Raw genomic sequence first — 13,462 nt, forward strand, 5'->3', positions numbered from 1 at the left:
GCAGGGTTGTGGCATGGGGACTCTTAGTTGCGGCACGCATGCAGGATCTAGTTCCCCAACCAGGAATCAAACCCAGGAGCCCTGCATTGGGAGCTCAGAGTCTTACCCACTGGACCACCAGGGAAGTCCCTGGGAATTTCTTTTTTAAATTCTGATGACCAGGCCACATTGAGACCCTCTGGAATTGGGATATGGCATCAGTAGTTTGTTCGTTTTCTTTAAAGTAAATTTATTTTATTTTTGACTGCATTGGGTCTTCATTGCTGCATGCAGGCTTTCTCTAGTTGTGGTGAGCGGGCGCTACTCTTTGTTGCAGTGCGTGGGCTTCTCATTGAGGTGGCTTCTCTTGTTGTGGAGCATGGGCTGTAGGCGTGTGGGCTTCAGTCACTGTGGTTCGTGAGCTTAGTAGTTGTGGCTCACGGGCTCTAGAGTGCAGGCTCAGTAACTGTGGTGCACTGGCTTAGTTGCTCCACGACATGTGGGATCTTCCTGGACCAGGGCTCGAACCTGTGTCCCCTGCATTGGCAGGCAGATTCTTAACCACTGCACCACCAGGGAAGCCCAGCATCAGTAGTTTTAAAAGCTCCCCAGGTAATTCTCATGTGCAGTCATCATTGAAGACCCTCTTTAATCCTATGACAATCTTCTGGCATTCATACCTAAACTTTCCTTCCTCCATCCAGAACCACTGACTCAGTAAGAATGTTTTCCTAAAGAAATATATAAAACAGTAACGACAATATAAGAAAGGCAGTAATCCATTCCATTAAAAAAATATTCTTTTATATCAATGTTGCAATTTGCCTTCTCTAATACCTTAATCAGGCCATTGAACACTATGGGCATCAATACAATTTCACTGGCCCCAAACTTAAGCCCCCAACACTTTGAGGTCCTTGTACTTCTTGGCCTGCCCTAGTTCTATTCCTTTCAGTTTCTGTCCCAAAGCTTTATCACTTTAAGTATCACTTTCTCAGCAGCCTCAACTCTTGCTTCCTCCATAAAATGGAGGTCATCAAGCTAGAACACTCTTAATTTCCTCTTCTCACCTACCACTTCAAAGAACAACTATATCTGCAACTATCCTCATCTCCTTGCTGCCTGCCTCAAAAGATGAAGTATCTCACTTAATTTCTTACTGTACTCAACATCTCTGGGTAATTCTTAATTTTCCCCCTTTGGATTTAATCTATACACTAATGACCCCTAGATCTCTCTCTCTCTCTCTCTCTCTCTCTCTCTCTCTCTGTCTCTCGGCCTTGACCTCTTGAATGAATTTCAAACTCATATCCAACTGTTTGCAGGATGTTTGAATATCCCTCAGGCACTTCAAAGTCAAGATGCCTCAAGCTAAACTCAATTTTTCTACTCCTTCCCTCTATTTGTAATCTCTCTTTCATAGCACAATTGGGAACTTATACCCAAGCAACCAAACCAGAAACCTGGGAATTATATCTTTCCTCTCCCTTACCTCTATAACCAGTCTCCAAATCTTGCTGACTTTGCCTTTTTTTTGCAAATCCATCATTTCCTCTCAACTTTTACTACCACAGCTCAAATTCATGTCTTACTTCATATCCACACTGCTTTGATAGCCTCCTAACTAGACCCCATGCTCCTCTCAAATTTATCTTCCTTTAGTGATTAATATAAAACTCCTATCAATTATTCAATGGTTCCATCACAGAGGATAAATTCTATGTTCTTTAGCCTGGCCTTTACTTCTCCCAACCCATCTCCTATCATTCTTTTTTTTTTAAGATTTATTTATTATTTATTTAATTTATTTTTGGCTGTGTCAGGTCTTAGTTGCAGCATGCAGGATCTTTCATTGCAGCGCGCAGGCTCTTCGACATGGTGCTCAGGCGTCTCTCTAGTTGTGGCGTGCAGGCTTCGGGGCACGTGTGCTCTGTAGTTTGCGGCATATGAGGTTAGTAATTGTGGCATGCGGGCTTAGTTGCCCATGGCATGTGGGATCTTAGTTTCTTGACCAGGGATTGAACCTGCATCCCCTGCATTGTAAGGCGAATTCTTTACCACTGGACTACCAGGGAAGTCCCTCTCCTATCATTCTTACTTACACTTAAGATTTAAGTAACACCAAACTTTGTATTACCACACCCAGTTTGTATTACCATACTTTCTTCCTGAAATTCCTTCTCCACCCCCCGTTCTCTACCGTTTAAAGTTGGAATGGCCTTTACTCTGCTACCCTACCCTCTTACTCACTTACCCACCAGCCTGAGCTAAATGGTATTTGTCCTAGCAGTTCTCAGTAAATTCTATCTTTGCACTTAACACCTTAGTATTGAAATTATCTGATTCCTTCTACCCAACTAGAATCTTAAGGGTAAGGGACATACCTGGGCGCTATGTTCCTGGTACAGGTAGGCGCTCAGAGTTCATTGACTAAACTGAACAGTTCAAAAAAGAAGACCCAAAGACAAAATGGATTTTTTCAAACAGCAAAAGTATCAATATAAAGCTTTTCATAAGACTGGCAATAAAAACAAAAGTTAGTTGAGTTTCCCAAATTTAGGAACAAATGCAAATATCTCTTAACTTGTCCGCAAGAACTACCTGGTCCTGGTTGATTAACCTAGATCTTTCACTGACATCTATGCAGCTATTTAAGTTATATTTCAATTTGCAACATAGGAACTGGTATTCTTGAATTTGATCTTCTAAAATATGGTTTGGGTAAAAACCTCTTGTTTGAATATAAAAATAATTAAACTTGAAAAAATGATTTCACATTTTTTAACTCAGTCACCTTCCTGAGGAAGAAATACATAAAGACATTCTGATTTGTTGTGCTGACAAATGAGATCATTGGTGAAAAAAACTGTGCAGCTGATATCTTGATGCTGCAGTCTGTTGTTTAAAATTTTAAGTTATTTCTTTAGAAATCTAAACTTGATGACCCACATTCTTTTTTATATTCCTTCTTTCATAAAGTCTTTATCTCTGAGGTATTTGTAATTACAGTTCAGAATAAATTTTCTTCTGGTTCCTACATAATCTTTTTGCTCCTGGTCTATTTATTTTGTCTCTTTCAGAGTTGAGGCTTTATTCAAGTTTGGTGAAGCAAAAATTGACTGGAAAGTCTGCCTGCAGGGGCAGGGATTATCAGCTAGCAGGTTTCAATGTGGATCAACAGATCAACTGGCTTTTCCCACTGGGGCCTCCTCATCTTCTCATCAGGCTTCTGAAGAAGAAGTGTTTAAATAAATGATTAGTTGCCAGTGCTCTGGGAGCCAAACAAGAGAAAATTCCTAGTCTCCCACATAATCTTCCAGTTCCACCCCCACCCCCAAACTCAGTATGACTTCTCATTTCTACTCTGTTGAGTCTCAATCCTCTGGTTCACCTTGTAAACGCCTGCTATTATGCTATGTATGACAAGAGATGTAGGATCTAATTGTTCCTTGTTTCAGACTTTGACCATTTCTCCAGTTCTCAGTCCCATTCTCCTCTTCTGACTTCAGAGGTTCCTGTACACTAATTCCTGAGACTAACTGGAGTTCTAAGACAGGAACAGACTTATTGTCGTCATCCTTTGCTGGCCTGGGTTTCAGCTTACTCTGCTTTGCCTGATCACTATACATCTTCCAAAATTTTATTAACTTATCTCACTTCCTTTCCTGTTCTTTTGTGTGTATGTTTATACTTCAAAAAAATATTTTTGACTCTGTTATTTTAGTGGGATTTCAAGACAGTGTTCAATTCACCATGTTTAATCAGATTCTATTAGAGACTTTTAAAGCCTAGCCCTAAATTTCAAACTATAACCCAATTAACTGCTGGCATCTCTACCCCCTTAAGATATACACAAAATTGACTTGGTCCTCTCTTTCTCTTGGAAAAATCTAATGTTCTAATGTTCTACACAAAATGTGTGTGAATACATGCAGGAGTTGCCATTTTATGATCACCTCTATCTTCAACTTCCACTTCTGAATTCTGGATCTCCATTCTGAATGGTATGGCTCTTTGTTTTTATCTAGCCTAGTATCAATCTAGAAGGGAAACTCAGCTCCTTCCCTCTATTTTCCACACATATACCATTAAAAACAAAATCAAAACCCACTGCTCACACCAAGTCCTCTGACTTTGCAGAAGAGTTTAGTGAAGATTGGAGGGGGAGATGGAAGAGAGTTTACATCATAGAAACATAAAGAACATATTAGTTGAATATTAAATATTCCCAGATCTTCACATTTTTAAGAACTTTTCAAGCACTTCACTGTTAACTGTTGGCTACATTTTCTTTCATCTTCTCTCTACTCAGTCCCCCAAATTCTTTATCTCCAATGTACAGAAAATTACCTTTCTCTTTTGTTTTCTTAAATTCTGCTAAACAAAATGGAATACTGAGCTATCCAGGCTACAACCATTTCCATTTCCCAATCTGATGTCCTAAACAGCTTCCAAAATGGTGTGACTCCATCTGTCTCTTCCTTCCCTCTGCTCCCACATTTTACCTCCTTTATCCAGAATGATCTTTCAATACAAATCTGACTAGTGCCCTAAGGGCCAAACTAGCCCTTCATAACAACAGATCCAACGTTGGCACTTGTGGCACTTGCCTCTTTATACACCCACTATATTGATTTGGGCCTTCTACCTGGAAAACTTTACCCCTCCTCTTTTTCTGGCTTAAAGCTACTCAGTCCTCAGGTTTCAGTTTAAATATCTCTTCTTCCAAGAAAATTGTTCCTGAATCTTGCTGTACTTTAATTAGATACTACTGCCAGTGGTTCGATAAACACTGGACTTCCCAAATCGTAGCATTTTTCTCTATATTGTCTATTCAGTATCTTCCCCTATAGGATCTACTGTGAGGGCAGAGACCGTGCTCAGCTCGCTCAAAAGTGTAACGTTATTATCTTGTACGCAGGTTTTGTTTTGAATGAATGAATGAATCCAAATAAAATCGTATTATTAGTGGGTGACACTGTTACTCCAGCAGGTTCATTCTTTTTCTTCCTCATTATCTTTTGCCTCAGCTTTCTCTGCATCTATTCCTTCTATTTTCCCTGTCTCTTCATCCTATTAGCAGTCTGATTCCCATCTCCACATTCAGTGCCCCAGCCAAAATTCTCTTCTTACTAGAGAGCATTGCTCCCCGCCTCCCCACCCCAAACCCCTGAGATGCACTTGATCCTACCTTTCACGCCAAATGAGGTAACGTTATAAATAAATAAATAAACTCAAATTCATTCCCATTATCTTTTTCCTCAAAAGAAGGTATAAAGAGAAACCAATGAACACTTTCAAGATTGCGTCAAAGAAGGTGTAAAGAGAAACCAACGAACACTTTCAAGATTGCGTCAAGCCACAGAGCCCACTCAGCCCACTCCAACTCCTCCAGTTTCCTCAGATCTAACCAACACTTCCTTCTCCCTTCACCGGAAACGGAAAGAGGAAAAGCAAAGCCCAGAACCCAGTGCTTAGGGATTCGTTTTCTTCGGGTTTCTTGTGGGCGAGGCCATCAGACCGGCGCCGACTGGCGGGCAGAGCCATCGCTCTCAGCCAACGCCACTTCCTATTGGCTCCCTGGGGCTCCGCCTCCTGAGCAGGGCGGGAGATTCGGTGTGAAGGAGGGAGGCTGCCCATCCCCCGCCCCACTCGCCGGCCTCCGGAGCGGACCTGCTCGACCCCGCGACCCCGCGACCCTGCTTCTGCACTGCCTAAAAGAATTGGCCTTTCCCGCTGGGGCCGAAGCCGCTTTTCCAGCGGCGACGATTCAGCGGGGTAGCGTCCGGCAGGCACGAGGCGACCGCAGCCGCGCCACCCGGAGACCTGGCGGTGTGTGGTTGGGCGGCGGGGCAGCTTGCCTCCCTCTCCTGCTTAGCTCGGGGCTTGTGAGGTGAGTCCAGGTGCACCCAGTCCCCGACCTTCACCTCGGCACTCCGGGCAGCGTCGCTGCGCCTCCCTCTCTGCCCTCCCCAGGCTGCCTCCGGCCCCGCTGCCCTGAGGACCCTCGGCTGGCCGAGAACGGCCAGCTGGTCAGTTGCGCGAGGCCCAGACCGAAGTCAGTAAATATTTGTTGGGGTGAGAGGCTCCCTCTTTAAAGACCGTTCCTCTGTCCAGTAGTGATGGGCCTTCTGTGCAAGGGGTGTCTGTTACCAACGTATCTGTTTTCCGGCGTGATGAGCCTTCCGCGTGCAGAGGGAGAACTGTAAAAATCCATACCGAAAGTAGTAAGGTGTCCTGGGAGAGGAACACGTACAATGAGGGCTGAGGAGGAAGAGATCTTGTCCCAGAACTACCACTGGAGCGAGAACCCTTTGATGTCATCCCAGACTGGAAGCACCAAATGAATCCTAACTGAATACAGTCACCCTGGGACAGTGCTTGGTTGTAAAATGTTGATAAACCAGGCTCCTTTGGTAGAGCTTTTTAAGTTAAAACAAGCTGATGCAGTACTTTTCGCTTTACAGCTGAAATCCTAATAGAACCACTACACCTTCCCCTAGTTCAATTGCAATCTGAAGAAAAATAGCATGGCCCTACACCTTTGTGTGATGGCACTGCACATTAAATGGGCATCATTCATTCAACATTTATTGAGCACTTTTTTCTGTTAGATGTGCTGACGAAAATTGATCAGTAGTCAATCTAAGAGAGAAGTGGAAAATTTTATTTGAGCCAAACAGGGTTATAACTCTGAGAACAGCCTCTCAGAAAGCTCTAAGAACTGTTTCGTTTGTTAGAAGTCAAAGCACTGTTAGATGTTTTTGAGACTGGGGGCTGTACATTAAATGGCATATTATTGACAGTTTACACAATCCAAATCTACACATACAAAGCAAAGAGTGGGTCATGGGTCATGCTGGCCCCTTACAAGATAAGAAGGAAGTTATCTCCTAAAGAGGTCTGGTTAATGCAGATGCGCAATACACACTAAAGTGGAGGGAGGAGGCCCAAGTAGGCAAAGAAAAATTTTATGTTTATGTTTAAATATGTTTAAATCGTCTTGCCATAAAATATGAATTTTATTTCGTCAGACATTAGTTGGGATATGGAGTTGTATAAGAGATCTGCATGGTTAAGTTGAAATTTAAAGTAAAAATACCCGTAGTAAGGAACCTAGTTAGCATTTTCATAGGCCAAGCACATGGTCTCATTTAATCGTCACAACTTTGTCCAGAGTCACACAGTTGTAAGTGTGGAGTTAAGATCGGAACCCAGGTTTATCTGATATTAAAATTGGTGCATAGCCACTAAACTATACCACCTTCTTTTTTTAAAGGATTATGTTTTTTTTTTAAATTGTAGCAGATCTTTTATTTGCTCTCAAAGGAGAGTGTATTGTGGTAACTGCTCATTTGGTGCTGCTGTATTACCTTGTTAACTCCTTGAAAAGAGTCTACTTAAAAGTAAGCACCAAGACAGTGCCTTGAAGAGTAAGTGGTCACTAAATATTTTCATTTTATTATGCGATTGTACTGGGGTTTTTTTGTTTTTGTTTTCATAAAATGTTGGAGAAGAAGGAAGGAAAGGTTTCTTTCAAGGTTTTTGTAGAAATTTCAATTTTTTGATTCTGTACTGTATAATAAGATGCCCTTAATATCTAGAAAAGAAAATTACGTATAAATGCATTTGGCTACAAACAAGGCTAAGTTAGGCTGCCTCTGTCCAGACCATTCTTACATAAAATACCATACGGAAATTGCCTAGGACAATATTAAGTTGTCTAGAATATTTGTTTTTAAATTTTCCTTGAAAATCTTTTTTTTCCCCCTGAAGGGACTACTAAACTTTTGCTAATAAGAGGTAATGTAACTGACCTTTACTCCTTTTGATTGCCAGGAAGCTAAGAGCCCAAATTCTTTGTATGATTTTATTTTCTGCCTTTATATTTTCCCTGACCCAGATTCCCTGTTAGTGTGTATAGTTTATCATTTGTTGTATTGCACTGCTTATTGTTATTGCTTCAAATCCTTTGTAGAACACAGCCCTATGTAGTTTTAAATAATGTAGCCTATGCTGCTCTTAAAAGTATGCTTGATAGAACTAGTGATGTTTAACCTAATGAACTAGAAACTTAGAGGAACTGTAGAAGTTCTTGGATATTTGAACCGCTGTGTGGGAGAATGACTAAACATATTATGAATAGTTTCCAGAGGTCAAGACAAGCATTTAGGATAACAGGTTTGTATTTAATGGCAGGAGAAGTTGTGTCATTTAATAAAATGATCAGGGTCTTTGGAATTAGTTAAACTTGGGTTTCAGCCCTAACACACTTTCTAATTGTGTGAATTTGAAGGAGTAATTTAATCTTTAACCTCAGTTTACTCATCTGTAAATTAGGGGAATTAAATATATTTTAACCATCTCAGAGAATCTGAGGATTTATTGATCTGGTATACATAAAAGTGCCTAACACAGTGCCTGACAAACAGCCCCTTAAAAAACTTTATTTTATACAGATAGAAAGAAGTTGTGTTTCTTAATTTTGTATAAATGTCACATAGATGCATTAAACTTCTTCTATAATACACCCAGTTCCCCATAATAAGAAGCAGTATCATGACTAGGAGGTTGGTCCAAATGGATATGTTCTACTGGCAGTGGCCATATAAATTATAGATGAAGTATAATCTTTGTACACAAAGTATAAACCTAATGGAATTGTTGTGAGGATTAAATGAGAATACATATAGAATATTGAGAAGAGTGTCTAGCACATAGTAAGTGCTCACATTTTGGCCTCCCTCCACCTACTTGCCCCCACAAGTTAGATCTTGTCAGTCTCTGAGGCTCCCTGGCCAAAATGGTAATGGTCATTTTGCCCTTTACTGTGCCATCATAACAACTTTGGCTTTCTAAGATCTGCCTTTATCTACTCATCTTGGTTGTTAAAACTCATGAACTTCTTTGGTTGCTGTCGTTTTCCTGTTAGCTGGCCTGACTGAGTTCTTTTTCCAGTTACAGGTGACTCTACTTGAATTTCCCAGCTGCAGAATATGTAGTACCTTTAAAGGTAAATGAAAACTGAGACAAATCATTTAAGTGTGCTAGTTACAAAAGAAAACTTGGCAACATTTAGTGAGTTATCTGCATGCAGATAACTGACTCATGGGGGACTCAATCAGTAGATCCTCTTGTCAGGGGAAAAGGCATAAATAGGATTTTTGAGAGAGAGAAGAGAGAAAAAAATTCATTTTTTGAGTAAACTGATTAGCTGACAACTAGTTGGAATTGTTTATTTGTTTCAGGCATTAGCATTATAAGTTCTGAAACTAAATTTTGTCAGCGTAGCCAGAGTTGATCAAACTTTTGCTTGCCAAATCCGAAATTTGTTCAGTGAAGAACTGATTCTAAAGTACTGGAAAGATTCATGCTTACTCTTTAGTTACCAAGATACCTAGAAAGCCATATTCATGATTGTCAAGTTGTTTGGTGAGCATGCAATTTAATAGTAAAGGGAGATGCTTGAAAATTATTTGATCCAGTCTTGGTACACCAGTGAAGCACACAGACTTCCCCCAGTGGACTATATCTTTCTAGCGAACAGATATGAAAATCCACCAAACCATTATTCTTTGTTTGGCTGCCCCTTTTCTAAACTCTCATGTATTAACCTCCCCCTTTCTAATAATGTTGTTATTCTGTATATTGGTTAGAGCTTTCTTTACAGGCAGAATTGTTTTCTTGTCATTATATTTTAGTTGCCTTGATTGGATTTGGCTTTTTCCTAATCTCAGGCACTTCTTCCTCTCTTCCATTTTTCAGATAAATAATTGAGTTACTTATTATCAAAAACACAATATTGATACAATAATGACAATGTATTTTTCATACTTAAAGACTTTTAAAACTTTTATGCAAATACATGTATTCATTATGTGAATGTTTATTTGGCTGTTGATAAGAATTTTTCATCACTTTTGAGTGCTTCATTGCTTTTGTTTAGGTTGGCAATGATGAGCAAGCTGGAATCAAAGGAAGACAAGATGCTGGAGGTTCAGTTTGTGGGAGATGATGATGTTCTTAATCACATTCTTGATAGAGAAGGAGGTACTGAATGATTATACAGTTGAAGGGATGCTTATATAATGGTTATGTATTATTTCACTTTTAAAAATAATTTAATCTTCTATTTTGAAAATACAGCACAGAATATTTGATCTAGTAAGACTGCAAATCTTAATTTTTAGTTTATTCCATTCAAAATGTACTGAAAATTAAAAATAATAAAGCCTCATCTAATGTGAAATGCTCAGTAGTGGCGGTAAGTGATAACCACCCATTGTAATTAAAATGTATAGTTATTTTGACCCCCCAAAATATATAATTTAAAGGTTTTGTTTTTTTAACTTATAAACTGTGGAAGAGAGATCTGTACTTGAATCAAAGAGAAAACACTGAATTTTTTTCCAGCTTTTAAGTAATGACAATATAATAGTATAGTTTATTTATTTAAATGTAGTGTTTAGAAAGAATTTATACCTGTCATGTTCTGATTCTTTGGATGTTCTTATAGGAGCTAAAATAAAAAAGGAGAGAGCCCAGCTTTTGGTCAACACAAAAAAAATAATAAAGAAGCCAGAATATGATTTGGAGGAAGATGACCAGGAAGTTTTAAAAGATCAGAACTATGTGGAAGTTTTAGGACGCCATGTTCAAGGTATTTGTGGGGTGAGGGGGGTGGTGGTTGTTGGAGTTGGGAGTGTACGCTCATATTTCTGTGAGTGGCTGAAATTGCTTTGCAGGATACATAAAAGTAGTCTGGTAGGTTAGGCAACATTGTGCTACAATTTTTTTTTTTCTTTTTAATTTATTTTGGCTGCGCGAGGTCTTAGTTGTGGCATGCAGAATCTTCGTTGTGGCATGTGGGCTCTTAGTTGCAGCATGCAGACTTCTTAGTTGTAGCATGTGGACTCTTAGTTTTGGCCTGTGGGATCTAGTTCCCTGACTAGGGATCGAACCCAGGCCCCCTGCACTGGGAGCACACAGTCTTACCCAGTGGACCACCAGGGAAGTCCCTTTCCCAATTTTTTAAATTGTAAGATACCCATAACATAAAATTTACCATCTTTACCATTTTTAAGTGTACAGTCCAGTTATATTAAATACATTCATATTGTTGTGCTACCATCACCATCATCCACCTCCAAAACTTTTTATGTGGTGTGCTATATTATTTTATTTCTCATCAGAAGAGCATTACTTCAGGGCTTCCCTGGTAGCGCAGTAGTTAAGAATCTGCCTGCCAGTGCAGGGGACACAGGTTCGAGCCCTGGTCCGGGAAGATCCCACATGCCGTGGAGCAACTAAGTCCATGCGCCACAACTACTGAGCCTGCTCTCTAGAGCCCATGAGCCACAACTGCTGAGCCCGTGCACCACAACTACTGAAGCCCGTGCACCTAGAGCCCGGGCTCCACAACAAGAGAAGCCACCGCAATGAGAAGCCCGCGCACCGCAACCAAGACTAGCCCCCACTCACTGCAACTAGAGAAAGCCCGTGCCCAGCAGTGAAGATCCAACACAGCCAAAAATAAATAAATAAAATAAATAAATTTTAGAAAAAGAAAAAAGAAGAGCATCGCTTCAGACTTTTTCTCTACAGTTGGAAAGGTTGGAAGCACTGAGTTTCTACTGTACGTTTTTTAATCTATACATAGTCCTTTTTTTTTTCTTTCGTTTTTTTTAAAAACCAGTCTGGTGCTTAAATATTTTTAGAAAGATAGTCTACAGACCAAGCACTCTAAAGTTGTTTTTTTAAGATATCTCTACTTTTAACTAATTTGAAATAATTTCATAAAGCAAGTCATTTTATTATTAACTTGATCTTCTTTACAGAAATAGTTAGAAGGAAGATTCCAAGAAGTAATGTGTTCCAACCTAGGCATGCTGGTGTTATGTTTTTTTACACCTAAGCCAGATTCCTGCCACACTGTGCTTAAAAAATCTTACTCTTGGATTATAATTTACTTAACTTAGGGCTCAAAGAGCACAGGTTTATATTAGGGTGCAAGGAGCATAGACCTACTTAAGTTGACTTAAAAAAATAAAGATCAAGGAAAAAATTCAGTATTGTTGGGCACTAGGGGCATTGGAGCTGGGAGTGTGTTAAGAAATGAGGGACTTTGCTTTCACATATCTCCTGGTCTCCCTCATGTCATCTCTGTGCATCAATTCTCTTCTATGCCACCTGTCTCCCTCATGTACATGTCTTTTACTCTCTCATATTTGACTTATAAATGGCCACTATGACTGCTCCCAACCTTTTTGTCACCTCTTGAGTGATACTGTTTCTGGATTTGTTCCCAGTGTTAAATGATATGATATAAAAAGCAACCATTGGGCTTCCCTGGTGGCGCAGTGGTTGAGAATCTGCCTGCTAATGCAGGGGACATGGGTTCAAGCCCTGGTCTGGGAAGATCCCACTTGCTGCGGAGCAACTAGGCCTGTGAGCCACAACTGCTGAGCCTGCGCTCTGCAACAAGAGAGACTGTGATAGTGGGAGGGCCGCGCACTGCAATGACGAGTGGCCCCCGCTTGCCACAACTAGAGAAAGCCCTCGCACAGAAACGAAGACCCAACACAGCAAAAATAAATTAATTAATTAATAAACTCCTACCCCCAACATCTTAAAAAAATAAATTAAAAACAAACAAAAAACAACCATTGTCCCTCAGTAGGCTTACTGGACAGGGCATATTCTTTTTATTTATTTATTTATTTATTTATTTATTTATTTATTATTTTTGGTTGTGTTGGGTCTTTGTTGCTGCACACAGGCTTTCTCTAGTTGTGGCGAGCGGGGGCTACTCTTTGTTGCCGTGCGCGGGCTTCTCATTGTGGTGGCTTCTCTTGTTGCGGAGCATGGGCTGTAGGCGTGTGGGCTTCAATAGTTGTGGCACGTGGGCTCAGTAGTTGTGGCTTGCAGGCTCTAGAGCGCAGGCTCAGTAGTTGTGGTGCACGGGCTTAGTTGCTCTGCGGCCTGTGGGATCTTCCTGGACCAAGGCTCGAACCCATGTTCCTTGCATTGGCAGGCGGATTCTTAACCACGTGTGCTACCAGGGAAGCCCTTAGGGCATATTCTGAATAGAACTTTGGATTCTTGACTATTGTGTTAGACCTAAGAACAGATTGCAAACAATATGTTTTCTAAGTGTTTTCTTTAAAATAGTTTCTTATTGTAATGGTAATATGTATCTGTAGTAGAAATTCAGTGCTTTCTTGTAACGGCACCCACAGCAAATGATATTTGGAGGCACACTGAAATAAAGAGGAAAATTTGGGATTTCCCTGGTGGTCCAGTTGTTAGGACTTGGTGCTTTTACTGCTGTGGTCCAGGTTCAATCCCTGGTGCAGCCAAAGAAAAAAAAGAAGAAAGAAAAGAGGAAAATGCTCCAGACCAGGGATAAATGCCTTGGGCTTCTGACCCCTGTTCCCACCCCCTCTGCAGGCCCTGACTGCATCCTCAGAGGCCTGAGAGGATC

General features: G+C 40.5%; 1 protein-coding gene across 4 annotated transcripts in view; it reads left to right on the top strand.

Annotated features, from left to right (window-relative positions):
* Positions 1 to 5,612: 5,612 nt before the first annotated feature.
* Positions 5,613 to 13,462, top strand: part of ORC2 (origin recognition complex subunit 2) — a 50,637-nt gene continuing 42,787 nt past the window's right edge. Inside the window, exons 1-4 of one of the 4 annotated variants that reach the window (XM_060016331.1) lie at positions 5,613 to 5,872; positions 8,938 to 8,992; positions 9,926 to 10,029; positions 10,496 to 10,639. In XM_060016331.1, the coding sequence (XP_059872314.1) occupies positions 9,933 to 10,029; positions 10,496 to 10,639 (241 nt within the window). In that variant the 5' untranslated portion in view covers positions 5,613 to 5,872; positions 8,938 to 8,992; positions 9,926 to 9,932. Of the gene's footprint in view, positions 5,873 to 5,897; positions 6,038 to 8,937; positions 8,993 to 9,925; positions 10,030 to 10,495; positions 10,640 to 13,462 lie in introns of those variants that run through there. The other 3 variants (XM_060016332.1, XM_060016333.1, XM_060016334.1) reach the window with 3 other exon arrangements.

This window comes from Delphinus delphis, chromosome 7 (genome assembly GCF_949987515.2).
Source record: "Delphinus delphis chromosome 7, mDelDel1.2, whole genome shotgun sequence".
In the NCBI taxonomy this organism is placed as follows: Eukaryota; Metazoa; Chordata; class Mammalia; order Artiodactyla; family Delphinidae; genus Delphinus; species Delphinus delphis.